This window comes from Sorex fumeus, unplaced genomic scaffold (genome assembly GCF_029834395.1).
Source record: "Sorex fumeus unplaced genomic scaffold, SorFum_2.1 ptg000081l, whole genome shotgun sequence".
Classification (NCBI taxonomy): domain Eukaryota; kingdom Metazoa; phylum Chordata; class Mammalia; order Eulipotyphla; family Soricidae; genus Sorex; species Sorex fumeus.
In genome coordinates, this window is record NW_026606138.1 from 3,812,632 (window position 1) to 3,838,090 (window position 25,459).

General features: G+C 42.9%; 1 protein-coding gene across 1 annotated transcript in view; it reads right to left on the minus strand.

Annotated features, from left to right (window-relative positions):
- Positions 1 to 2,172: 2,172 nt before the first annotated feature.
- Positions 2,173 to 25,459, minus strand: part of KCNMB4 (potassium calcium-activated channel subfamily M regulatory beta subunit 4) — an 82,511-nt gene continuing 59,224 nt past the window's right edge. Inside the window, exon 3 of the mRNA XM_056130673.1 lies at positions 2,173 to 2,701. Within this exon, the coding sequence (XP_055986648.1) occupies positions 2,533 to 2,701 (169 nt within the window). The 3' untranslated portion in view covers positions 2,173 to 2,532. The remainder of the gene's footprint in view (positions 2,702 to 25,459) is intronic.

Sequence of the window (25,459 nt, forward strand, 5' to 3'; positions counted from 1 at the left end):
CTGTCCCACCTGCCCTGAACTTTTCAGCTACCTCTGGCTTCTTATGGGAGGGAGAAACAGACATCTCTTTGTCAGCTGTTGTATTTGGGGACCCCCATCACCACTTACACTTCTTATTTATACAAAAGAACAAACATCAAGAAGTTAAGCTTCTTCACCTTTTATGATTTTAAAATCGTCCTCTTCCTGTTCCTTCAGATTTTGTCTTTTAGTGACAAGAATCTGAAGGCAAGTAAGATTTTAAAACTATGTGTAACCTTATCAACTCACTGTGCTGTTCATGATGTCAAAATAAATAAAGAAATAAAGAAGGGGGTGCTGGAGTGATAATACAGTGGATAGGGCATTTGCCTTGCTTGCAGCCAACCCGGGTTCGATCCTTGGCATCTCATATGGTTTCCCCCAAGCCCTGCCAGGAGTAATTACTGAGTGCAGGGCCAGGATTAACTCCTGAACATTGCTGAGTGTGACCCAAAAAGCAAAAAAAAAATTTTATATATACGTATATATATAAACTTTATAGATATGCATATATACATACACATATCTGTATGTATATACATATATATACACATGCATATACATATATCTCAATCTACAGAATGCAGTCATATATACTCTTTGGACCTAAAAAGCAGCTTTTGATTAATATATATGTTCAACTTCAAACTAATCAATGATATCATTGTCAGTTTCTCTTTTTCCCAATTCATGTATCCATGTACCATTTTATCTACCCTCTATCATCATTCGGGTACAGATAAATGGAGAAAGTAAGCTTCATTTCCTACAACGTGAAGCAAAGATGATTTTCTCTGATTGCTAGTTTCGCATCACTCTGTATTTCAGGGTGCTTCATGGTGTTGCTAAGACAACAGCAACGCTGCGACAGAAAGCTGGGACAGGAGGCAAGGCACTGCAGCTGCCTCAGTGGGGTCAGAAACCTTGTGTTCAAGGCCGTGTTCACAGTGATACCAGGAATGCCTGAGTCAAAAAGGATCGTACTCATCCACCAGGAAACACTAGCTCTGTTCGATTCTCTGCATTCTAAAAATAAAACTAAATGGACCCAAACCCAGGAAAACATCACTTCACTCAACCCTGAAAAATTAACTGAGGGCAGCATATCATTAAATGCCAGTTTGTCTTGATTCCAACAGAAGCATGTTCAAGAATACCAAAATCCCCAAAGCAATGATGCCATCGGCCGTTCCTCCACTGAAAACATTTATCTCTTCTACACCTAGGCTTGACTCTCCCGTGACACACACAGTAGGTGTGCTATTCAGTGAGACCTGTGAGTGATATGTGGAATTTGAGCTCCTGGCCTCCTCCGTGAGCTTGGAATCAAGGCACGGCAGAAATGTGAGCTGCGTTGTTGCATCTCTGGGTTCGGCCAAGCACAGTGAACTACTGCAGCGATTTTCTGGTTTTAACCTTGAGATATTGGGGCAAGAACAAAGAAGATAGAAATGAAGTGCTTGAACTGCTTCTGAGAATTATTTTCTGACCTCAGAGAAAAAAAGCTAGTATTTAACTCAGCCAAGAGGTGTACTTTGCATCATGACCATTCTACTGCACAGAAATGGAGTCTATCCAAAATAACACACACAAATGACTATGCGGAGTGCAGGCTCTTTAGAACCAGGACAGGCTGGTCAGAACCGATCTCTGACTTTTAAAAAGTAATGTGGTGCAGGCCAGAGAGCTAGTACAGAGGTTAAGGCCCTTGCCTTGCCATATATGGTTCCCAAGCACAGAGCCAGGAATAGTCCTGAAACACCCCCTGGTGTGTCCCCCCCCAAAAAAAAAATTAAAAGAAAAATGAAGCAATCGATGAAAATTAATGGATAAGTGAAGTCAAGTGCTGAAGACAGGTTTTCCCAATCTTTGGGGCTTCCTCATTGAGGAATCCCAGAACACAGCACTGGGATGAGCGTCAGAGAGTCTTTTCCCAAGTAGGAGTCATGAGATGCTCTCTTACTCTCTAGCAACACAAACCACAGATGGACAGTGAGGTCAAGACTTGTGCAAGAATACTGTCTCCAGGTCAAGGTTCAGTCTAACAGAATCAAGTAAAACACAAAAGACCCCCCCCCCACACACACACACACACATACACCTTTTTTAGAAAAACAAAAAACTGGTGTTCTAAGAATTAAAAAAAGCAAATAGAAAAGAACACAGATCACTCTATTTAATCATTTTAAATAGCATAAATCATAATAGTTTGTATACTACACTGTACAATTATATATTATTAATTTTCAAAGAAAAATTTCTTACAGGATTTGCTGAAAGTTATTCCAAACAGCTAAGAGCTTGCCTCTACAGCCATTGCTACGACACCAGGAATAATCTAGAAGGCTCTGAGTCTTCTACTGTGCCTGTTTCTGCCGTCACGGAGGAGCAGGGCGCCACTGCGAGACCCTGTGAGCCCCTTCCATCTCCTGCGCTGAGAAACAGCCTCTGCAGGTCGACGTGCCCATTGGGGCGGCTTCTGTGCTTTGCTTTCCAGGAGTCTGCTCCCCTTTAAGAGAACTTGCGCTTCTTCAGGGCTTCCGCCTTGACTGCCAGGCTCTTGGCACAGATGGTTAAGACCACAATGAGAACACCCACCACAAATGTCACCACTGGCCAGAGGAAGCAGTGCAGGAGGACGATCTCATCATGCGTGCGATGCAGGAGCACGTCGTCCGGCCTATGTGACAGTGGACAACAGGAAGAAAGGGGTGGTCAGTGGCACTGCCACGCAGTAATCCAGGTAGCCATGGAACTAGTGGAGCCCAACTTGCTTTCTCATCCAAGGAATGCTCCTCCTGGAAAGGGAAGCCCCGCCCCGACAGATTCATTACAGAAAGGTCTGGTGTACTGATGAGGTCACTGGTGTGAGTCTGCATACTATCCATCATTTACATGGTGCAAAATGTGAAACCGTGGAGCAATCTCCTAAGTGACCTTTCCCATCCTTCTCAATTGCTAAAAAGATTCCACCTTCTCACTCGCTCTTTAATGTCTGCCACTCAAGGCAATTTGTATCAAATCTAAAAATTCCTTAGGGTTGACTACTCTTAGCCAAATTCAAACTAAACCTCAGAACGCAGGTCTAGGGATGTAAGAGGAAGCTCACCCTGAGGCTGAGAGATAGTACAGCAGTGACTGCACATTTATAGCACGTGCTAACACAGGCTCAACTCCTGGTCTTATGTGTCCCTTCAACGTGACTAGGTGTGGCACAGGATGTTCCCAGCATTGCTGGGATAGTCCAGTACCCACCCCCCGCCCCAGTACTGCAGGGCTGAGAAGTATCACATCCTCAGGCACAAGTACTGAAAGATGTGCCAGAATAATGGGTCTTAGGGGGTAGGGGTACACGGCCTCTCAAGCACAGCTAGGGAGCTTCCCACACCTCATGCCATTGCCACACAAGAAAGATCACAAATATTAAGTAATTATAACTCATATACACATGTGTGCATGTAACCCTAAAAATTAACACTCTTTACATCTATCCAGAAAAAGAAACTATGATTTAACCTTCAGGTCAACTCAGTACCATTACAAAAAGGTATGTTTTAGTAATTTTAGTAACAGCAAGGGAATAATGCATTTTTTCCCACACTGGGAGGTGGTGAGAAAGGAAACCTAGCCATCATTTTTAACTACTGATCACCTTCTTGATACATTTTGCAAAGTCTTCACAATATATTTCTATGTCACCAATGCAGGGATCTATTTTCAATGCCAGCACAAACCAGCACAAACCATTTACAGGAAGTAAAGGAGATACGTTCCACAATCCATGATCTTTTTGCTTATCAGAGAGAAATCCTGGGGATTTAGCTTTATAAAAATGGTTTACTATATATACACAACAAAATACTATGCAGCCCGAAGGATAAAACAAAATCATGTGATTTTCAGAAATATGAATGTAAACAGAGGATATCATGCTGAGTGAACTCAGTCATAAAGAAAGGGACAGATATAGAATGGTCCCTCTAGTGTGGGGGGGGGGCCTTAGCAATATAGAGTAAGGTAGCAAGAAAGGGCCAAAGATAGCACAATGGGAACACTGATCACACAACTGAGTTGGTTATGAAGGAAGCTGGGGAGTTGAAAGGGAGGGGACTGGGGTTCCTGGGGGGAGGGAGGTGAGTACATGATGATGGGTATTATACTTAGATGCATGAGAATCCACCAATAACAATATTGTAAATCACAAAGCATCAATCAATAAAAATAAATTTAATATGTTAATGGGGTTTGGGGGGGCTGGAGAGATAGTGCAGTGGCTAAGGCAGTTTCCTTTATACACAGGTTTGATTGCCTGGCACCCCATATGACCATTCCCCACACCAAGCTTCACCAGAAATGAACTCTGAGTGCAGAGCCTGGAATAAACCCTAAACACAGCTGGTATGGCCCCCAAATTAAAGGCAAAACAAACACAAAAAATGGTTTTCGGGGGCCTGAGAGACAAGACAGAGGGAAACTGCTTGCCTTACACACAGCAGATCATGTTTGATCCCCAACACCATATATGATCCCCCAAGCCCACCAGAGTGATCCCTGAGTACAAAGCCCAGAATAAGCCCTGATGGGTGTGGCCTAGAAACAAAAAAAACAAAATATTATTTGGAAAAGAGAAGGTAGGTGGAGGTTCTGGTGGAAGGTATGGCGTTGGAACATGGTATACATGAAAACCTATCATCAACAGTATTATAAACCACACTGCCTAATATTTAAGAAATTTTTTTAATTTGAAGTTTATATTTTACAAGATATTCCACTTTTATACATGATGTCCTACTATATACTAGTAGTGTTTCCTCAAAAAAATGTACAAAAATGATTGTCAAATAGTACGTCTAATTCAAGTGTTCTCAGATGTTTTAAAGCATATGGACAGTGTATTTAACAGAAAACATATTCCTGAAGAACTCCCACTAATCAAAGTTCTCATAATTCACGGTCTATTTTCCCAAAAGACTGACAAAAGATAATGGGTATTTCACTCCTACCTATAATGCCACAGTTAGGTGGCATTCAATGTTTTGAAGATTGATTTTGAAATGACATAATCCTGTCCCGCTTTGGTATGCCTAATGTCATTTCACATTTCAAACATAAAGCGAGATTTTAAAAATGGACATTTCATCATGCAATTTGCAGCAACATGGATGGATCTGGAAGGTATCATATTAAATGCTATGAAAAAGGACAAACACAGGATGGTATCACGTACATGTAGTATTTAGAGTAAGTGGATGAAGAAATACAGTGATTTGAAGGGGCTGGATGCCTAGATCATCCTGGGCTCCGGAGTTTAGGAAGGAGAAGAAAAGAAACAGAGTGAAAGAGAAGGGGAGAAGAGATAGATGAAAGGCAATGGGGCAGGGGTCAAGGGGACTCAGATACAGGGTGTAAAGCAATGACTAAGCTAAGTATTCAAAACACAGAGTGGACAATTCTGAAGTCGTGAGACCCAAATTTGAGTAACAAGATTTAAAAGATACCTGTCAAGATGGTAGACTGGGGCTGGGGTTGGGGGTTAGGAGAGGGAATCTGGGAACACTAGCAAAGGGAAGCTGACAACTATGTCAAAAACCCAACGATGAACAACTTTGTAATTCATGGTGATTTTTCAAAATAAAATTTTGGAAAGAAAAAAGTTTCATTTCATATTACTTCAATAATATTTGAACATTATTAATTTAAATGACTAGAGTCATTGTAGCTAATAAGCAAAAAAAAGCATTTTAGTTTATGGAAATTACTCCTTTTTCTGAATTTCTGCAGCAACAATCTTTAAGACTTACATGATTTGGGACAAAAGGATGTAACTGGTTAGTATCTGTGTTCATGTCCTGGCACAGAGTCCCCTGAATATTGCTCGCTGCAGCCCTGGAGGTCCCTGAGTAACACCATGCATGGCTCTGCAGCCCCCCAGCATTGATGGGGTGACCTGGGGATCACGTGGGGATCCCCGGCACCACGGGGCTGAGCAGAAAGACATCCTGGGCCCTTGCATTGACCTGAGAGCCTGGGTGACTGAGAATGAAAAGTGGGACCTCCGGGCTTCCTGCTTACATCTTGGTAGGGCAAAACAATAAAAATAATGAAACAAAAATGAACAAAACAACAAAAAGTCGTAAGCTCTCATGTATTCTTGATACGTATTCATGTACATGATACATATCATGTATTTTTGATACGTATTCAAGGGAGACATCCATGACATTGGCAACTATCGCCCGATCTGCCTATTGTCTGTCATCTACAAGTTGTTCACTCAAGTCATCCTAAATAGGATTGGTAGAACACTAGATGAAGGACAACCATGCGAGCAAGCCGGGTTCCGCAAAGGATTCAGCACCATCGACCATATCCACACGATAACCAAGCTCATTGAGGTTTCTCGGGAGTTCAAGATGCCGCTCTGTTTAACGTTCATTGATTTAAAGAAGGCCTTTGATTCTGTTGAGACGGAAGCGGTCATTGAAGCCCTAGCCAATCAGGGCATTCAAGCCCAATACATCAGGATCCTCCGTGAGCTGTATTGCGGATTCACTACCAGGATCTCACCATTCTACAAAGAAGTGATCGTTGATGTCAAGAGAGGAGTGTGGCAGGGTGAAACCATTTCACCGAAACTCTTCAGTGCCACCCTCAAGAACATCATGCCATGACTGGAATGGGAAGGAATGGGAGTGAAGATAGATGGTCGGCAACTACACCACCTCCACTTTGCTGATGACATTGTTTTAATAACACCAAACATCAGCCAAGTGGCACAAATGCTGGCCGACTTTGACCGTGAGTGTGGAAAGGTAGGACTACAGCTGAATCTTACGAAGACAATGTTTATGAGAAATAGCCTCGTTACTGATGCCCCATTCGCTCTCAACAGAACGACCATCTCCGAATGCAACAGCTATGTGTACCTAGGTCGAGAAGTCAACATGACAAATGACCTGGCACCCGAGCTGCGCAGGAGGAAGAGAGCGGCTTGGAACGCCTTCAAGAACGTCGAAGAAATAGCTAAGAGGACGAAGAACTTCCGGCTCCGGGCACATCTCTTTGATTCCACTGTTCTTCCTGCATTAACATATGCCTCAGAGACCTGGGCCCTATGCAAACAAGATGAGAACGCTATTCAGGTCTCCCAAAGAAGAATAGAAAGAGCTATGCTTGGAATATCACGTTTCACTCAAATGAGAGAAAAAATCTGGAGTTCCGACATCCGTCGATGATCAAGAATCAGGGACGCTGTCTCATTTGCCAAGGTGTCAAAAATCAGATGGGCTGGTCACGTAATGAGATTTAAAGACGACCGCTGGACTAGAGCTGTTACCAACTGGATTCCACGGGATGTCAAAAGACCGCGTGGCTGCCCACCTACCAGATGGTCAGACTTCTTCATCAAGATCATGAACGATCGGTTTGAGGCTCTTCATGTTCCCAGAGCGAACAGATGCCATTGGGCTACACTAGCACGCACCAGGGACAAATGGAGACTTTACTGGCGCCTGCTCGAGCAAATCGACGACTAACAGGAAGTTAATTGATCAAGTGATTTAAGTGATTCATGTACATATTCTCATTGGATTACCTCTTATGACAATATTGCTCAATAACACTGCTACTAATGAGTGAGGGGAATGCCTTGCAAAATTATTGTTCATGCAAAATTTCAAGAAATGTGAAGCCCCTGCATGTAAAGAAGTAGATAGAACAGGCCAAGATCTAAAAATACTCTGGGCACAATATATTTGCAGTCACATTTTACAGTCTTTGAATCCCAAGCCCCAGCTATGAGCATTGACCTCTGTCCGACATCTCAAGCTAAGACTGCAAAGAGAGGTAGCGGCAGTTTCAAGCTGCCCAAGCCTTCATTTCTCCTCCCTCCTCCCCTCCCCTCCCTCTTCTTTCTACCCCTTCTCTCCCTCTCTCCTTTCTTTTTAATCCCCATTTCTTTCCTTCTTTATGGGACTGTTCTACTCCTCAGAATCTACTGTGACTTAGATGAGCTAGATTCTACACCAAGAGGGTGAAAGTGTAAGTAGGTGAATGTACTTAAGATCACGAAACTGAATACAAAATAACTGTTGAGAGTATTAAAAGTTGAGAGAAGGTAAGAGTCAGGTGGGGGAAAGTACTTGCATTCTTAATACTAACTTTTTAGAAGTAGGAACACACAAAAACAATGTGTTTCGAGGCTATTACATTTTTTTTAAGTAAAATGCTCTGGTGAGTATCCTCTTTTGTATTGCTGCTCTTGGAACTGTGTTGATGTTGAATCCACCTGATAATGACATTGTACAACTAAGCCTCTGATGCAGGTGGTTAGAACCATTATATATTTTCTAAGACACAGCGTGAAGAACATTTACTAAAGAAGGATGTCAGTAAAAGGAAGGCAGGAGGGAAAATAATAACAAAATTGCTGAAGCCAGATATTTTTATTCAGAAACCTCTAGGCATTCCAGTTCTTATTAAAGCTCTGCAAGCAAAATTTTATTTTAATATTTCAAAAGACAAAACCACATCATTCACTGAAGTTAGCCATGTTGAATTTATAACAGCTTCAAAAGCCTTCTTTGAGGTGGGAATGTTACATAACAATGTTCACATTATTTTAAAAATAACCACTGCTTGTTTTATTCACAGAGTTCTAAGCGCTCCACAGTTTCCCTCAATGGGAACTAAGGGGAACAGGATCTGCCTCTTCTGCATAAGGAGCAGTTGTGCCTGGAAATAATTAAGAAGAAACAGTACAGGTGAAGTTGGCTGCTTTACTCCCCATTTGCCTAAAACTGAAGGGCACAGATTGACAGAGATGTCTGCCACCCTCACCCATCTTCCAGAAAGGACAGAAGTGAAATCACTACAGACAACTCTAGAACTTCATCAATCATAGATGCATCAAAAGGCACTGGACAAAACTCACTAACTTTACCAACAAATGTCTTGAAAACACTTTAAAGGAACCCCTGATTGCTCCCACATTCTCTCTCCTCGGTGAGATGTCTCCGATTGACATCCCTGGGGGTCTTTGGGGTTGATGTTTTTGTTTTAGGGGCCACAACCTGGCAATGCTCAGGGGTTACTACTGGCTCTGTGCACAGGAATCCTCCTGGTAGTGCTTCAGGTCTACATGGGAGACTGGAGATTGAACCCATATCGGTGGCGTGCATGGCAAGCACCTTACTCACTGTGCTCTAACTCTGGCCCTGTCTGGGGCCTTTTTCGAAATGCAGGTGGAATTCCCTCTCTTCCAGTTAGGTCTGGTCAGGCTCCACACCATATCAACAGGTCTAGGTCTACATCTCTTGGATCATATGGCAGCTCTACACATCACACATCACACGCTGACAGTTATACTTCCTGTCACTCACTGGGTGAAGCTGGCAGGGGAAGAAAAGGGGAATTCCCAGCCTCATCCCTCAGAGACTCCCCGGGGGGACTAACTACAAAGATTCACCTTTAGCACAGTAGGAATAGAGCAAACCCAGCAGGAAAGGTGCGTATGAAATCCATCAAGCTCCAGGAGAGAAGGCAGTAGCACAGAAGGCTCACCCAGCACCAACCCTATAGATTCTGAGAATGACTTTGGTGACACCCTGTTGAGGATGTTTTATGAGCTCAAAGAAACAAGGGCGCAAACTGCAGCAAAAAGCACCAGTAGGTATGAAAGTTGAACTGAAAAAGCTACAATCAAAAATGAAAGAAGTGAAAAGTATGGCAGGTGATATTTAATAACAAAACAAAACAAAAAAAAAAAACCCACAACTCAATAGAAGGTGTGAGCAGCAGAATCACAGCAGCTGTGAAACAGATCAAGGTGCTCCAAGATGAGATCAAGGAAACCTCTAGAAAACAAAAGAAAATGGAAAAAGTCTGAAAACAAACTTGCAAGGCATATGTCCTGGACCAGTTATCTCCATGGGTCCTCCAGTTACTTCTTTAAGAAAATAAAAAGTAGGGGCTGGAGTGATAGTTCAGTACTGTGCACACAGCTGAGCCAGGCTCAATCCCTGGCAACCCATATGGTCCCCCAAGTCAGTCAGGAGTGATTCCAGAATGCAGAGCCAGGAGTAAGCCCTGGGGCATTGCTGGGGTGACCAGAAAACCAAAACCCAACAACAACAAAAAGTAAAAGCACACCATAGTATATGTTCATTGTATTTTGCATACTATCTAATAAATTAGTCTAAGAACCCATTATTATACAATGTGTTTATCTGTAGTATCAGGAATCAAACTAAGGACCTTGATTATGCAAGGAAGGGCCCCACCCAGGGCCCCTTTACTAGTTCTTTCATATATTTACAATTTCATAATATGTCATCCTAGAAACTAAAAGTCATGTGCTACTTCTCATTAAGATTCTATATAAATTCAAATTTAACCACATCATCACCGATGGTCCCTTTTGTATGCTCCATGACTATAAAGGTAAAGGCCCTCCCGTTGATCGTCGATTTGCTCGAGCGGGCCCAGTAACGTCTCCATTGGAGACTTTGTTGTTACTGTGTCTGGCATATCCAATACTCTCGGTAGCTTGCCGGGCTCTCCGAGAGGGGCGGAGGAATCGAACTCGGGTTGGCCATGTTGGCCGCTTGTAAGGTGAATGTCCTACCCGCACAGCGTTCGCGTTCGCTTTACAAGCAGCCAACATGGCCGACCCGAGTTTGATTCCTCCGCCCCTCTCGGAGAGCCCGGCAAGCTACCGAGAGTATTGGATATGCCAGACACAGTAACAACAAAGTCTCCAATGGAGACGTTACTGGGCCCGCTCCATGACTATATATATATATATGTATTATATATATTATCTCATCAATCTGTCTTCTGTCAGTCCAACTTGTAGCACTCCAGCCAACAAGCATAAGTTGGATAAAGGGAAAACAGGTCTTCCTGTCCTCCAAGAAAATTACTGTGCACCATATGCTTAAGTGTGATACAGTTTGAGAATTTTCTGAGATTATCTCCAAATTGATACTTAGGATATGATTCAAGTCTGTCTCATTCAAACTGAAACTTTAATGCCTTTAAATGAAAGCTTTCTCCTGCCTTAGTTTCTTCCAGATATATCACACAGCCCTCAGTGTAGCAAGAAAAGATTTGGGATCTGGTTTTACGATTTAGTTTTCAAAATTGTATGGTGCAGGACTAAAGAGCACCTTTTTAAAAGTCATTAATTAGAGAGAGAGAGAGAGAGAGAGAGAGAGAGTCTTCTATAGAGACAGGCTGTGGTGGTGGAGGGTGGCAGGAAGGAAACTGGAGATATTGGTGGTGGGAAATGTACACTGGTGGAGGGATGGGTGTTGGGATATCATATGACTGAGACCCGAACATGAATAGCTTTGCAACTGTGTACCTCATAGTGATTCAATTCTTTTTTAAAAAGGCATTAATTTGTTTGCTTGTTTGTTTTCCTGCCTCTGCACCCAGAGATTACTCCTGGGATGCTCCAGGAACCATATAGGGTGCTGGGGATAGAACCTGGGTTGGCCACATGCAAGGCAAGTGCCATCCCCACTAAACAATTGCTTCGGCCTCCAAAGTCACTACTTTTAGAACTTGGCAAACTTTACAAATGGCAAGACAGAATCATGAAAATCATGTAGTAAAATCTGGATGATGATGCAAAAAAGAAAGTGTCAGTACTCTAAGAGATAGACGAACACTTCAAAAGGTAAACAAAGAATTTCTTTTGGGGTGGGCTGAAAAAACAAAGAACTCTAAACCCTGAAGAGAAAAAGAAGATTTATAAATAATGAATGATGAGTATGGGTTCCCTTAGACATTCTTTCCTGAGAGTTGATGCTTCCCTGAGAAGTACAGTGTGATAATAGCAAGTTAAGCCCCCAGAGGCTGCTGCCAAACCCCTGGGGCTCTGCTGATAGTTCATCCCACCTGACACTTAAAATTACCTTGTGCTTAAATTTTTTTAAAATTTTTATTAGTGAAACATCATGAGGTACAGTTGTAGACTTACAAATTTTTGTGCTTGGGTTTCAGTTATACAATGATCGAATACCCATCCCTCCACCAGTGCCCATTCTCTACCACCACCAGTCCCAGTATCCCTCCCTCCCCCCATCCCCCCATCCCACCCTATCTCTGTGGCAGGGCATTCCCTTTTGTTATCTCTCTCCTATTGAGTGCTGTGGTTTGCAAAAGAGACATTGAGTGACAATCTTGTTTGGTCTATAGTCTACTCTCATCACACATTTCCCATCCTGAGAGGAACCTCCCAACACCCTTTATTTGGTGTTCCCTTCTCTATCTGAGCTGCCTTTTCCCCTAGCATGTGCGGCTGTCCTCAAAGTCATGGAGTAATCCTCCTGGTTGTGCTTAAATTTTTATTTGGGGGCCATACCTGGCAGTGCTCAAGGTTTACTCCTGGCTCTGTGTTCAGGGAATCATATGTGGCACCAGGTATTGTACCCAGGTCAGCAGTATGCAAAGCGAGTGCCTTAGCCACTACACTATCTGTCTGGCACCTAGAATTTTAAATTTTCACTCCACAGATGAAGAGATGGTAAAAGAAATATTAGTTTGTAAAAAAAAATCTTCAAATAATTACAAAATAATCTGAAATAATTTGAAACAGTATCTTTACCTGCAAAACACACACACACACACACACACACACACACACACACACACACAAATAACTTTCTGATTCCCAAAAGAGAAAGAGAATTCCCCTGTGATGCTGATGTTTGCTGAGATGCACCTTCCTACTTCCTAGGCTTTAAGTCCTGGTTGACTAGATCTGAATCTGAAGTGGTGGATCAAGATCACTATTTACTGTGACGCTCTTGGTTCTAAAGTATAATAACACTTAAGAAACCTCTGCGAAGTTTTAAATCCATGTTACTTCAGTAAATTTTTTTTTAATCAAACACACCACAGGGGCCAGAGGGAGAGTACAGGAGGCCCAAAGCCTTGCATGTGGCTGTGTCAGCTGTATCCCCTGGATCAAATCCTTGGCACCACACAGCACAGAGCCAGGAGAATCCCCTGAGGTCTGCTGGGTGTGTCACAAAACCTAACAAAGAAAACTCACTCTGGAAGGGCTGGAGAGACCAAGGGTTAAGATACTTGCCTTGGCCCATGATGGTCCCCCAAGGACTGCCTGGAGAGATCCGAGGGCACAGTGCCAGGAACAAGCCGCAAGCACTTTGGGTACAGCCCAAAACCAAACCAATGAAACCAACAAAAAAACCAAAATTAAAACGAGCAAAGAAAAAAACCAAACAAACAGAAAAGCACTGCATAAACTCATATTTTTTTTTAAAAAAATTGTGTGTGTAAAAACTTGATGAGCTGGTTATTTGGAAACTAAGAGATTAAATTTTTTTTCTTAATTTTTGTGCCTCTCCAGTCATGCTCGGTTGCCCAGGGGGCTTGTCCATCCCTATCAACACTATCCAAGGGGGCACTTGTGCAGCTCTACAGGCTCGCAGTAGCAGTTCTCTGGCCTGGAGATGCAGTGGTGCTCGAGCCTTTGGTGCTCAGGGCCACCAGGGTCATCAGTACTTGGGGTCCATGTGGAGCCACGGACGGAACTCCAGGCCTCCTGCACGCCAGAGAAGCATTCCAGGCCGCTGAGCTCTTGCCCTGCCCTCTAATCGGTTTTTATGTCCAGGTTGTTTTCATGGCTTCCAGGGATTCTGGTTTAGAATGTGCAGGGCAGGAAAGAGCCAGGAGGAGGGGTGGATGCTGGAGAGAAGGGCAGTGGGTAAAAACCCGGATCAGGTTTGCCCAGAGGGGACATGCTGTCCAGTGGGAAAAAAGCTGCCCTCTCCGATCCTCCAACTGGGTAATGGTAGATCTAGGCATATTGAGTTTTTAAAAATTAATGCGTGTAACCTGAAATGTGAAAAGTATACTTCCTTCATCATCTCATTAAATGAAATTTCTTCCATCTCACAGACTTATTCTGTTGGCTAACAGAATGAGAACATGGTATGTTGCATTTTTAAAAAATGGAGTTGACAATTTCTTAAACTTCCCTTACCCAATTCATGTGAAAATGTGAACTGCATTATCATCTTCTAGAATTGCCTAATAGTAACAGTATCAGTTACAGGCCAAGATGGGAAACAGAAATCTTTCTAGATTTATCATCCTAAGCTCTTGCTTTTATCTAAGCAGAGTATAAACTTAGATTAACTTTCTAAGCTACTAGCAAGTTAAAATACTGGTCTGATTTTAGCAAGATAATATGGCTTCTGTGTGTGTGCCAACCAGATATTTTATTTATTTATTTATTTTTTATTGAATCACAGTGAGATATATTACAAAGTTGTTCATGATTGGGTTTCAGCCATATAAATAATGTTCCAACCTGGCCCTTCACCAGCGTACACTTCCTACTACCAGTGTCTCCAGTTTTCCTCCTGCCCCCAGCCCCCCAATCTGCCTCTATGACAGGTACTTTTCTTCTTTCTCTCTCTTGCTCTTTCTCTCTCTTGCTCTCTCTCTCTCTCTCACTCTCTCGCTCTCCTTTTGGGCATTATGGTTTGCAATACAGTACTGGAAGATTATCATGTATATCCCTTTACCTACTTTTAACACTACGTTCTTGTCCAGAGTGATCATTTCTAACTATTATTATCACACTCGTCCCTTCTCTACTAACCAGATCTTTTATATATCACCTTATTTTTTCACAAGCTTTTCATTTATTTTATCCTGCTAAATCTCACAGATCTTTTTGTTTGTTTTTGTTTTGGGGCCACAATCTGCAGTGCTCAGGGCTTACTCCCGGCTCTGTGGTCAGGGATCACTCCTGGCAGTGCCCAGAAGACCATATGCGGTACTGGGGATCATACTCAAGTGAGCCACAGCAAGGCAAACACCTTAACCCTGTACAATTTGTCTGTCCCCTACAAATTTTTAGATCACACACTAAGCACTTCCAGGATAAACATACATCAGGTACGTAATCTTGGAAAAAACATTTAGTTGGCAGGGTTTACCCATATTTTTATGAGAAGTGATATACTTACTACATGACTATAACAACCAGTACTTAAGTATCTTGATGAACACTTATATGCAAGTCTGCAAATGCTCATCATGATCACAAGCATAAAATGATTTTGCAGGCATGTCAACCCTGTTGGCTGGGCTTCTGGGCCAGAAGCAATAGCAAAGGAGAGAAAGGATTAAATCATGGCACCCTAAAATCTTTTGAATAGGTGCTCTTTATTCCTGCTCTAAATCCTGTTTATTATTTATAGTATAACCTACTTTTAAAAGGAATCTGAGATATAGCAATAAAAACAAAAGGCTTAGGTACATTTTTTTTACTGATAGAAAAAGTCAAATGGGGCAGGAGGAGGTGGAGGAGAAAAGAAATCCTGGGCTGCAAGCAGGATAGAGAAGAGACCAGTATGACAATAATAATTAGAAATGATCATTCTGAACAAGAACTGAGTGTTGAAAGTAGATAAAGGGATATACATGATAACCTTTCAGCATCTGTATTGCAAACCATAATATCAATAAGGAGAGAGAGGGAAGGGGAGATGGGGAGAGAAAGAGAAGGAGGAAAGGAGAAGGAGAAATAGAGGAGCAAGAAGAAGGAGTAAGAGGAGGCGGAGGAGGAGGAGGAGGAGAACAAAAGACAAAAGATGAAAGGAGGGGGGCTGGAGTGATAGCACAGCAGGTAGGGCATTTGCCTTGCACGTGGTTGACTTGGATTCAATTCCCAGCATCCCATATGGTCCCCCAAGCATCACCAGGAGTAATTACTGAATTCATGAGCCAGGACATGTGCATCGCTGGGTGAGGTGGAGGAGGAGGAGGAAGGAGGAGAAAGGGGAGGAAGAGGAGGAGGAGGAGGAGGAAGAGGAGGAGGAGGAAGAAGAGGAGGAGGAGGAAGAGGGGGAGGAGGAGGAAGAGGAGAAGGAGGAGGAGGAGGAGGAGGAGGAGGAGGAGGAGAAGAAGAAGAAGAAGAAGAAGAAGAAGAAGAAGAAGAAGAAGAAGAAGAAGAAGAAGAAGGAGGAGGAGGAGAAGAAGAAGGAGGAGGAGGAGGAGGAGAAGAAGAAGGAGGAGGAGGAGAAGAAGGAGGAGGAGGAGGAGGAGGAGGAGGAGTGGGGGGAGAAGGGAGGAGATGGTAAAGGGATAGGTGTTGGACTAACTGCTAATAAATTAGACTCTGTATCCATAATGATATTGCAATGGTCTTAACTGATTCAGACATAGATGGAGAAGTGGAGAGCTACTTACATTTTCAACTAAAAACAACCTACATTAAAGTGACCAGGTGGTTCCTGTAATATAGCTCTAAAGTATGATATATTTAAGGACTTTGAGCTGATAGCACAGCGGGTAGGGCGTTCGCCTTACAAGCGGCCAACATGGTCGACCCGAGTTCGATTCCTCCGCCCCTCTCGGAGAGCCCGGCAAGCTACCGAGAGTATTCGATATGCCAGACACAGTAACAACAAAGTCTCCAATGGAGACGTTACTGGGCCCGCTCGAGCAAATCGACGATCAACGGGAGGGCCTTTACCTTTACCTTTACCTTTGAGCTGATGGTCCAGATGCCTTTGGCAAGTTCTGACAGAATCCTTCATGACTTTCACCCCAAGACATGGTGCATCCCTTCCAAGAACTCTGAACTGAGTGCTGCCCACGAACAGGCCAGCACCCAAAGCTCACTGCTGTGGTCTGTGACACTCCTGGCTTTCCCTGCTAACCCAACAGTGTGCTTTAGTTGTCTGTGACCCTTCTGCTATAAAGTCTTGTTGTGATTATACGTGCATTCTTGAAGCATCAGTAAAACCTCTCCACTTTTGTGGCGTAACGTTCTTTTGAGATCTGCATATGAAACATCAGGTGTCCACATGAGATGCTGGGGATTAAAATCAGAGCTGATCACATGCAAGGCATGTGCCTCCTGTACTATTGCTCCATCCCTTACGTATATATTCTTATATAAAGTGACCTGTATGACACATTTGGGGGACTTTAAATAGAGCCTTCAGAACTACTAAATCAGTCTGAGGTTCTACAGTTTTCCAAGTGATCTTTAGTTCTGAGAAGGATTGACTTAACATTGCTTTTAAAACATCAAATGGATCAGGCTGACTTTATTTTCTCTTTTTGGGCCACACTTGGTGATGCTTAGGGGTCACTGCTAGCTTTGCCCTCAGGAATTACTTCTGGCGTTGCACAAGGGACTGTATGAGATGCTGGGGATTGATCCTGGATAGATTGTGTGCGAAGGAAGCTTTTTACCTACTGTACAATCACTTCAACCCAATCAGACTGATTTTTAACGAAGCTGAAGAGCTAATAATTTCAGACTGTCATCACTGGAGAGTGCCCTGTATTGCTGCTGCAAGCAGAGTCTTCCATCAGATAAGATCTGCAACATGGAGGTGACAAAGTGCTAACTTAAGACAAAAACCAAAGAACCTAACACATGTTCATTCCCAGATAAATCTGCTGCTGATAGTTATTCCAAGAAAATAAATTTTAATGAATGTCTCAAATATACAAAATTCAAGGGAAATGCACAGCTGAGGTGACTATCATAGAAGACTTTAAGACAAGGATTACTGATCTGGTTCAGAGATACAGCACAGTGCAGCGATAATATAGTACTTTTCTTGCATAAGACCAACCCTAGGTTCAATGCCCAGCATCCTGAGCCCCTAAGCATAGAGCCAAGAATAAACCTTAGCATTGATGGGTGTGACCCCAGACAAAACCACAAATAAACAAAAATGAATTGCTGATCATTGATATCTAATCTAGAAAACTGAAAGTGAGCATTACTATTTTTTATGTTTGTAGAAAGATAATGCATTAAAATGTATCCATAACGATACTTCTTCTAATCTCTGTACAAATGAATTTTTAAAAAGGCTTCAAAGAACTTTTTTCTTACAATATATGTTGACGATTGATAAAACTTTATACTTGGCTTTGTCATAACTTAGCTGTCTTTACTGAGGGAAAAAAAGTTGACATGTTGTACCCAACCCCATAAAAAAAGGGAAGAAGAAATGAACAGAAACTTCCTCAAAGAAGAAAAATAAATGGACTCCACGAGACTCTCCCAAACACCCACACAAGACTGAGTTATTCAGGGCACCCTAGGTGTGGGAGACAGGGGCATCAGCTCAGGGCCCACCCAAACAGAGCCCTGGTAGCTGAAAGGTCCCACACTCCACAATCATGGCTATGCTCCTGGCCAGACCCCACTGCTTGGGAGAAGACTCATGCAAGAAATGAATCTGTTAAAAAAAAAAAAAACAGATATGCTGGTTTTGTGACTGAAATCTCCAGCTTTCACAGAGCCTGGATTGACTACCTTCCCCCATCTCCCTCTACTTCTAAAAGCCAAGACAGTCAAGCACACCCCAAATTTTGCACTTCCTAGAGATACATCTCAAAATCGACAACACTAATAAGCCAGGAGTAGCACACCAGATTGGATGAGATATAATGCAGAAGGCAATAAATCTTGATTAACAAAATATAAACACAGAAGGCTTAACCTGTAACAACATATTAGTAAGCTCTTATACAAGGACTTAAGGCTTCAAAATGAGACATAACAATCTTCACTAACTTTCTTCTAAGGAAACATATTTTTGATCATTCTCTTTGCAAATTATGGATAACAAGCAATATTAAATAAATTATTAAGTACCTGCTATGGAGGCAGACTTGAAGGGTGGTTGGAAAAATTGGAGACAGTGGTGGAGGGAAGATATAAATGGTGGTGGGATTGGTGCTAGAATTATTGAATGCCTGTAACAAATCATCATAAACTACTTTGTAAACCACAAGTATTATATAAAGTGTAAGGGGAAAATTGAACTCATTTTTAAAAACAAAATACAAATGACCAAAAGGCACATGAAAAAAATGCTCTACATCACTAATTATCCAGGAAATGAAAATCAAAACAACAATGAGATATTATCTCACACCTCAGAAACTGGCACACTATCAAAAAGAACACCAGTGCTGGTGCAAATGCAGGGAAAAAGGGACTCCCATTCATTATTGGTGGGAATGCAGACTGGTAATAAAACCTTTTTGGGAAACAATACAGCATTTCTCAAAAAACTAGAAATTGAGCTTCCATTTGACCCAGCAACGCCATTCTGGGAATATACCTTTGGAGCCCCAAAACACATAGCAGAAGCACCATCTGCACTTCTATGTTCAGAAGAGCCAGAATCTGGAAACAACCTGAGTGCCTGAGAACAGATGACTGGATAAAGAAATTATGATACATCTACACAATGGGATACTACAAAGTCATCAGGAAAAAATGAAATCATGAAATTTGCCTATAAATAGATGGAGAGTATCATGCTGAGTGAAATGAGTCAAAAGGAGAGAGACATACACAGAATGATTGCACTCATCTGTGGGTATAAAAAATCATATAAGACTAATAGCCTAGTCCAGGAATAGCAGGAGTAGGAAGGACTGGTCCATGGATAGAAGCTTGCCACAAGTCGAAGGGCGAGGGGAGGTCAGGTAGGATGGAGAAGGGACCAGTATGTCAATGATAGTTGGAAATGATCACTCTGGACAAGAACTGAGTGCTAATAGTAGGTAAATGGATATACATGATAACTTCTTAGAACCTTTATTGGAAACCATACTGTTCAAAAGGGGAGAGAGAGAGAGAGAGAGAGAGAGAGAGAGAGAGAGAGAGAGAGAGAGAGAGAGAGAGAGGGATAAGAAAAGTGCCTGCCACAGAGGCAGGCTGGAGAGGTGGGGAGGGTGTCTGGAGGGAACTGGGGACATGTCAGTGGTGAGAAATGTACACTTGTGTGAACTGGTGAAGGGATGGGTATTGGTGGGTACTGAAACATTGTGTGACTAAAACCCAATCATGAACAACCTTGTGACTATATATCTCATGGTAATTCAATGAAAAAAAAAAGTTGATGTGTTATACGATGTTCGATGCAATCATCAGATTTGCCAAATGTATGTTTGTCTTCTTATATGACCAGAATAGTTAAGCTGGAAATTGTGTCAACTTATATAACAAATTAGAGTAAGAATTTATTCAGGGACCAACACATAGTACAGAGCCCAAACACAAAGATTCTTTACAGTATTTTCATGGCCGTTTGCTCTCTCCTAACCCCAGTTTTTGCCCACTTGGGTTTAGAATGATTTCATGGTAAGATCTTGGAGCACAGGGGCTGGAGCAACAGTACAGTGGATAGGGTGTTTGCCTTGTATGTGGCCAACCCAAATTCAATCACTGGCATCCCATATGGTTCCAAGCACTACCAGGAGTAATTCCTGAGTACAGAGAGAGGAGTAACCCCTGAGCATAGCTGGGTGTGACCCAAAAAGAAAAAAAATATCTTGGAACATATTAGATGAAGATCAAACTTTGTTCTACAGATGGTTTAAATTATAGATTCTATAAACATTTCTATTAAATGTTTTCTCCAATTTGGTGAACTGTAGGCCATAGAGTATAATTGGCATAAGAGCGGCTCCTTGGGTTGCAAAGACAGCTCAATGGGCTGGCATGCACCCGGAGGATGCCTAGATTCAGTCTCCAGTGCTGCATAGATCTCTGGGCACAACCAGGGTGGCCCCAGAGCACTGAATTGGGAGTAGCCCCTGAACTCTGCCAGATATAGCCCTCAAAACAGAAAGAAAGATAAAAGAGATGCTCCTGAAGCTTGCATATTCTTTGTGGAGGAAATTAAATCAATTCAAAACCTGCAGCTTCTGGACTTGGGCAGACTATGTCGCTCTGGCTGGAGAGACAACACCTGGCAGCTGTGTTCTTTGGAGCAATCAGGGGTGGAATTAATTACAAAAGAAAGATTACACAGTAATTTAAATCTACCCTGATGTCAAGACCCAAGCTGCTTTGCAAACAGATTTCAGAAAATAACCAGGATGAAGTTTATCAGGGCTTGAAAATGAACTCTCAAGAACCAGGGACAACTGAACAGCAGGGCTCCTGACTTACAGGCATGAGGCCTTGAGTTCAGTGACCTGCACCACCTCACATACAAAACGCTCTACCAATGGCAGTGCCATCTGTGATCCTGGAGCCACAATGGAGTTTGTTGTCCTCAGCACAACATAGCTGGGCATGTACGGGCCCCATGACCAAACTGTGGTGCAGTTGTGATGCAGAAAGCACCATAGTGTGTAACCTTCCATCACTGCAACAGGGAAAAGGGGAGAGGAATAAATAAAGGTAATTAATATCTGACTTCCAAGGATTTCTGAGGAGTACGTGAGATACTGTATGGCAGCAGGATGCCTGACTCTAAGAAATCCAAGGTCAGGAACATTGACCTACAGGTTAGAGATTATTCACTATCACTGTCACTGTCCTCCCGTTGTTCATCGATTTGCTCGAGCGGGCCCAGTAACCTCTCCTTTGTGAGACTTGTTACTGTGTTTGGCATATCGAATTGTCACGGGTAGCTTGCCAGGCTCTACCGTGCGGGTGAGATACTCTCGGTAGCGTGTCAGGCTCTCCGAGAGGGGCAGAGGAATCGAACACGGGTCGGCCAGGTCGGCCACGTGCAAGGCAAATGCCCTAGCCACTGTGCTATCGCTCCAGCAAAACAAGGAAGTTTTTATTAATTACAAGTGCCTTTTTTAACTAAAAGAAAACAGGGGGTAGGTGTAAAGAGGGCAAGGCTCTTGCATTGCCCCATAGTCCCTGAATTAGGAGTGATCCTGATTGCAGGGTGGGAAGCCCTGAGCACTGCTGGGTGGGGCAACCCTCTCCCACCCCCAGCAAATAATTTAAACTGTTCCTATTGTCTTGAAGACAGACCTGAGAAATTGCATTAAACTCTGCACCATCCCTTTTCTCTTCCATCCAGCCCTGTGAACTCCTGGGCGTCACCCTCAGCTGTGGCCGTGAGCCAGGAGAGGGACTCCGCCTGCTGACTGCCTCATAGAAGCAAAGGCTTTTGTTAACTAGATGACAGGTTCCATCCAGAAATTCCTGTGAGAGTCTTAAGAAAAGCATTGCTACGCTTCAGGGTAATTGGCCTGTGGTTTCTCTCAGTTACCAGGGAAGTTTACTTATTTCAGCTATAGTTCAAAATATTTTTCTGGCCAAAATAATGAAGCTTCAAGGCTTAAGCAAAAATGAGAGAAAATACATAAGCTAATATGCAGATTATTCTCAAAATACGTCTCATCCTGTGAACTGTTCCAATTTTAAATAAATATTCAGGGACCAGAGTGATAGTTCAGTGGGTAGAGCATCTGCCTTACATGCGGCTGACCCAGGTTCGATCCCCAGCACCCCAGATGGTCTCCCAAGCACTGCCAGGAGTAATTCCTGAGTTCAAAGCCAGGACTAAGCTCTGAGCATCACTCGGTGTGGTCCAAAAATTTTTAAAAAGTAATAAAAAATGGATATTCAGGACTGGACAGTACACTGCATTAAGGTATTTGCTTTGTCCACGCACTATCTGGGTTTGATTCCAGACCCCACATACTATCCCTCAAGCGTGGGAAGGAGTAATAGGAGTAAGACCTGAGTATAGCTCAGTGTTGCCACAAAACAAACAAACAAACAAACAAAAAAACGAAAAGAAAAATTAGATGGGACAGGGAGATGTCTTCTGGCTAACGTGCCTGTCTTGTGAGGTCCTGAGTCTGATCTCTGATGCCATCTGGCAGCTCTAAAGGCCTGGGATCACTGGGATGGCTGGTGTGATTGCTGGTCACACCACAGCCATGTGTGTGCAGGTTCCAGATCTCAAGGGTGAGGCCCCACAAGGGCTCAGCACCATGACTTGCAGTGTGAGTCCTGGGGGGTATATGTGTGTGAGCACAACTACAATACACAATTCCTGTGGGAACTAGAGCCAGGATGTGTACAAACACTGTGTGTATGTGTGTGTGTGTGTGTGTGTGTGTTTGCGTGTGTGAGACATCAGTGTCATTGCAACATCAACAGCACAGGGGGAAGGGGTGAGATGCAGAAAGAGAAATGTTGGGGCACCAGAGCAATAGTATAGTACAGCACACAGGTAGGGTGGTTGTCTTGGATGCAGCTGACCTGGTTTCTATCCCAGCACTCTCTAAGTTCCCCTGAACCCCTTCAAGAATGATCCCCGAGCAAAGAAGAAGCCCTGAGCATCACCAGGTGTGGTCCAAAAACAAACAAACAAACAAAGAAACCCAAAAGAAGAAAAGAAGAAAAGAACAATTGGATACCTCAGAGAAATGCAAAATGATTTTTCTTTTTTTTGCTTTTTTCTTTTCTTTTATTTCTTTTGCTTTTTGGGTCACACCCAGCAACACACAGAAGTTACTACTGGCTCATGAACTCAGGAAGTACTCCTGGCGGTGTTCAGGGGACCATATGGGATTCTGGGATTCAAACCTGGGTCGGCCGAGTGCAAGGCAAATGCCTTACCCTCTGTGCTATTGCTCCAGCCCCGAAAAACATATTTTTACAGAAAAAAAGAACCAAAATCCCACACACACACACAAAAAGCTTTCCACAAAGATTTGTAAGCAAAACTGAAAGAACAACTAATATTCCCATGAAGATACTTAATTCCATTCATTAATGCTATGAAGGGCTTCAATGACCGTTGGCTTCAATGGTCATTGAAGCCCTAGCCAATCAGGGCATTCAAGCCCAATACATCAGGATCCTCCGTGAGCTGTATTGCAGATTCACTACCAGGATCTCACCATTCTACAAAGAAGTGATCGTTGATGTCAAGAGAGGGGTTCGGCAGGGTGATACCATTTCACCAAAACTCTTCAGTGCCACCCTCGAAAACATCATGCGACAACTGGAATGGGAAGGAATGGGAGTGAAGATAGATGGTCGGCAACTACACCACCTCCGCTTTGCTGATGACATTGTTTTAATAACACCAAACATCAGCCAAGCGGCACAAATGCTGGCCGACTTTGACCGTGAGTGTGGAAAGGCAGGACTACAGCTGAATCTTAGGAAGACAATGTTTATGAGAAACAGCCTCGTTCCTGACGCCCCATTCACTCTCAATGGAACGACCATCTCCGAATGCAACAGCTGTGTGTACCTAGGTCGAGAAGTCAACATGACAAATGACCTGACACCCGAGCTGCGCAGGAGGAAGAGAGCGGCTTGGAACGCCTTCAAGAACGTTGAAGAAATAGCTAAGAGGACGAAGAACTTCCGGCTCCGGGCACATCTCTTTGATTCCACTGTTCTTCCTGCATTAACATATGCCTCAGAGACCTGGGCCCTATGCAAACAGGATGAGAACGCTATTCGGGTCTCCCAAAGAGGAACCGAAAGAGCTATGCTTGGAATAACACGTTTCACTCAAATGAGAGAAAGAATCCGGAGTTCCAACATCCGTCGACGATCAAGAATCAGGGACGCTGTCTCATGTGCCAAGGTGTCAAAAATCAGATGGGCTGGTCACATAATGAGATTTAAAGACGACCGCTGGACTAGAGCTGTTACTGACTGGATTCCACGGGATGTCAAAAGACCGCATGGCCGCCCACCTACCAGATGGTCAGACTTCTTCGTGAAGATCATGAACGATCGGTTTGAGGCTCTTCATGTTCCCAGAGCGAACAGATGCCATTGGGCTTCACTAGCACACGACAGGGACAAATGGAGACGTTACTGGCGCCCGCTTGAGCAAATCGACGACTAACGGGAAGTTAAGTGATTAAGTGAATGCTATGAAAAGCAAACCAAGAATTAATACTATTTTTGCCTATCAAATTAGCAAGAGTAAACAAAAATAATGCACAATTCATGAGTAAACGAAAATTTTCCTGTAACATGATCTGATTCAAATCAAAACATATATTTGAATAATTACATGAGTATCTATTAAAATTATAGGTGTGTATCTCATTTTACACGGTTATCTATTAAAATTTGACTCAATAATCATACTTTCATGAAGATAATCTTCAGGCATATTACCATTTAGAAACAATAAAAGATAGTGGGCAAACCTTTTTAATGGGGCATCATTTCAACTATTTTCTGGGGAGCAGGGAAATGAGTGAGGCCCTGGGTTTGATCCTCTGCACTGTGTGGTCCACTCCGTCCCCTGGTCCCCCCACTCACGCCCAAGTCTTGGTGGCCCCTAATGCAGGAGAGCATCAACACTATTGGGGAAGTTCCTATAAAAAATAAAAATAAGCAAAATAGAATATTTTTTTTCAGAATCTAAAACTCTCCATTGTAGTTGTGAGTTGTTCTGCTCCTAGAGATGACCTCTACATCTCACATGCAGCGTCACTGTTATCCTGCCAACGTAGATAGAATGCTGACTATTAGAGTTATGACGAGTACATTCATTTCAAGCCACTTTTCACATAGTAAATAACAGAAATCTGCTGTCCCTGGATATCGCTTGGTTTTCGAGGCTAAGCCCACACTGTGGTCAAACATTCGATATGAATGTTCTCAGAG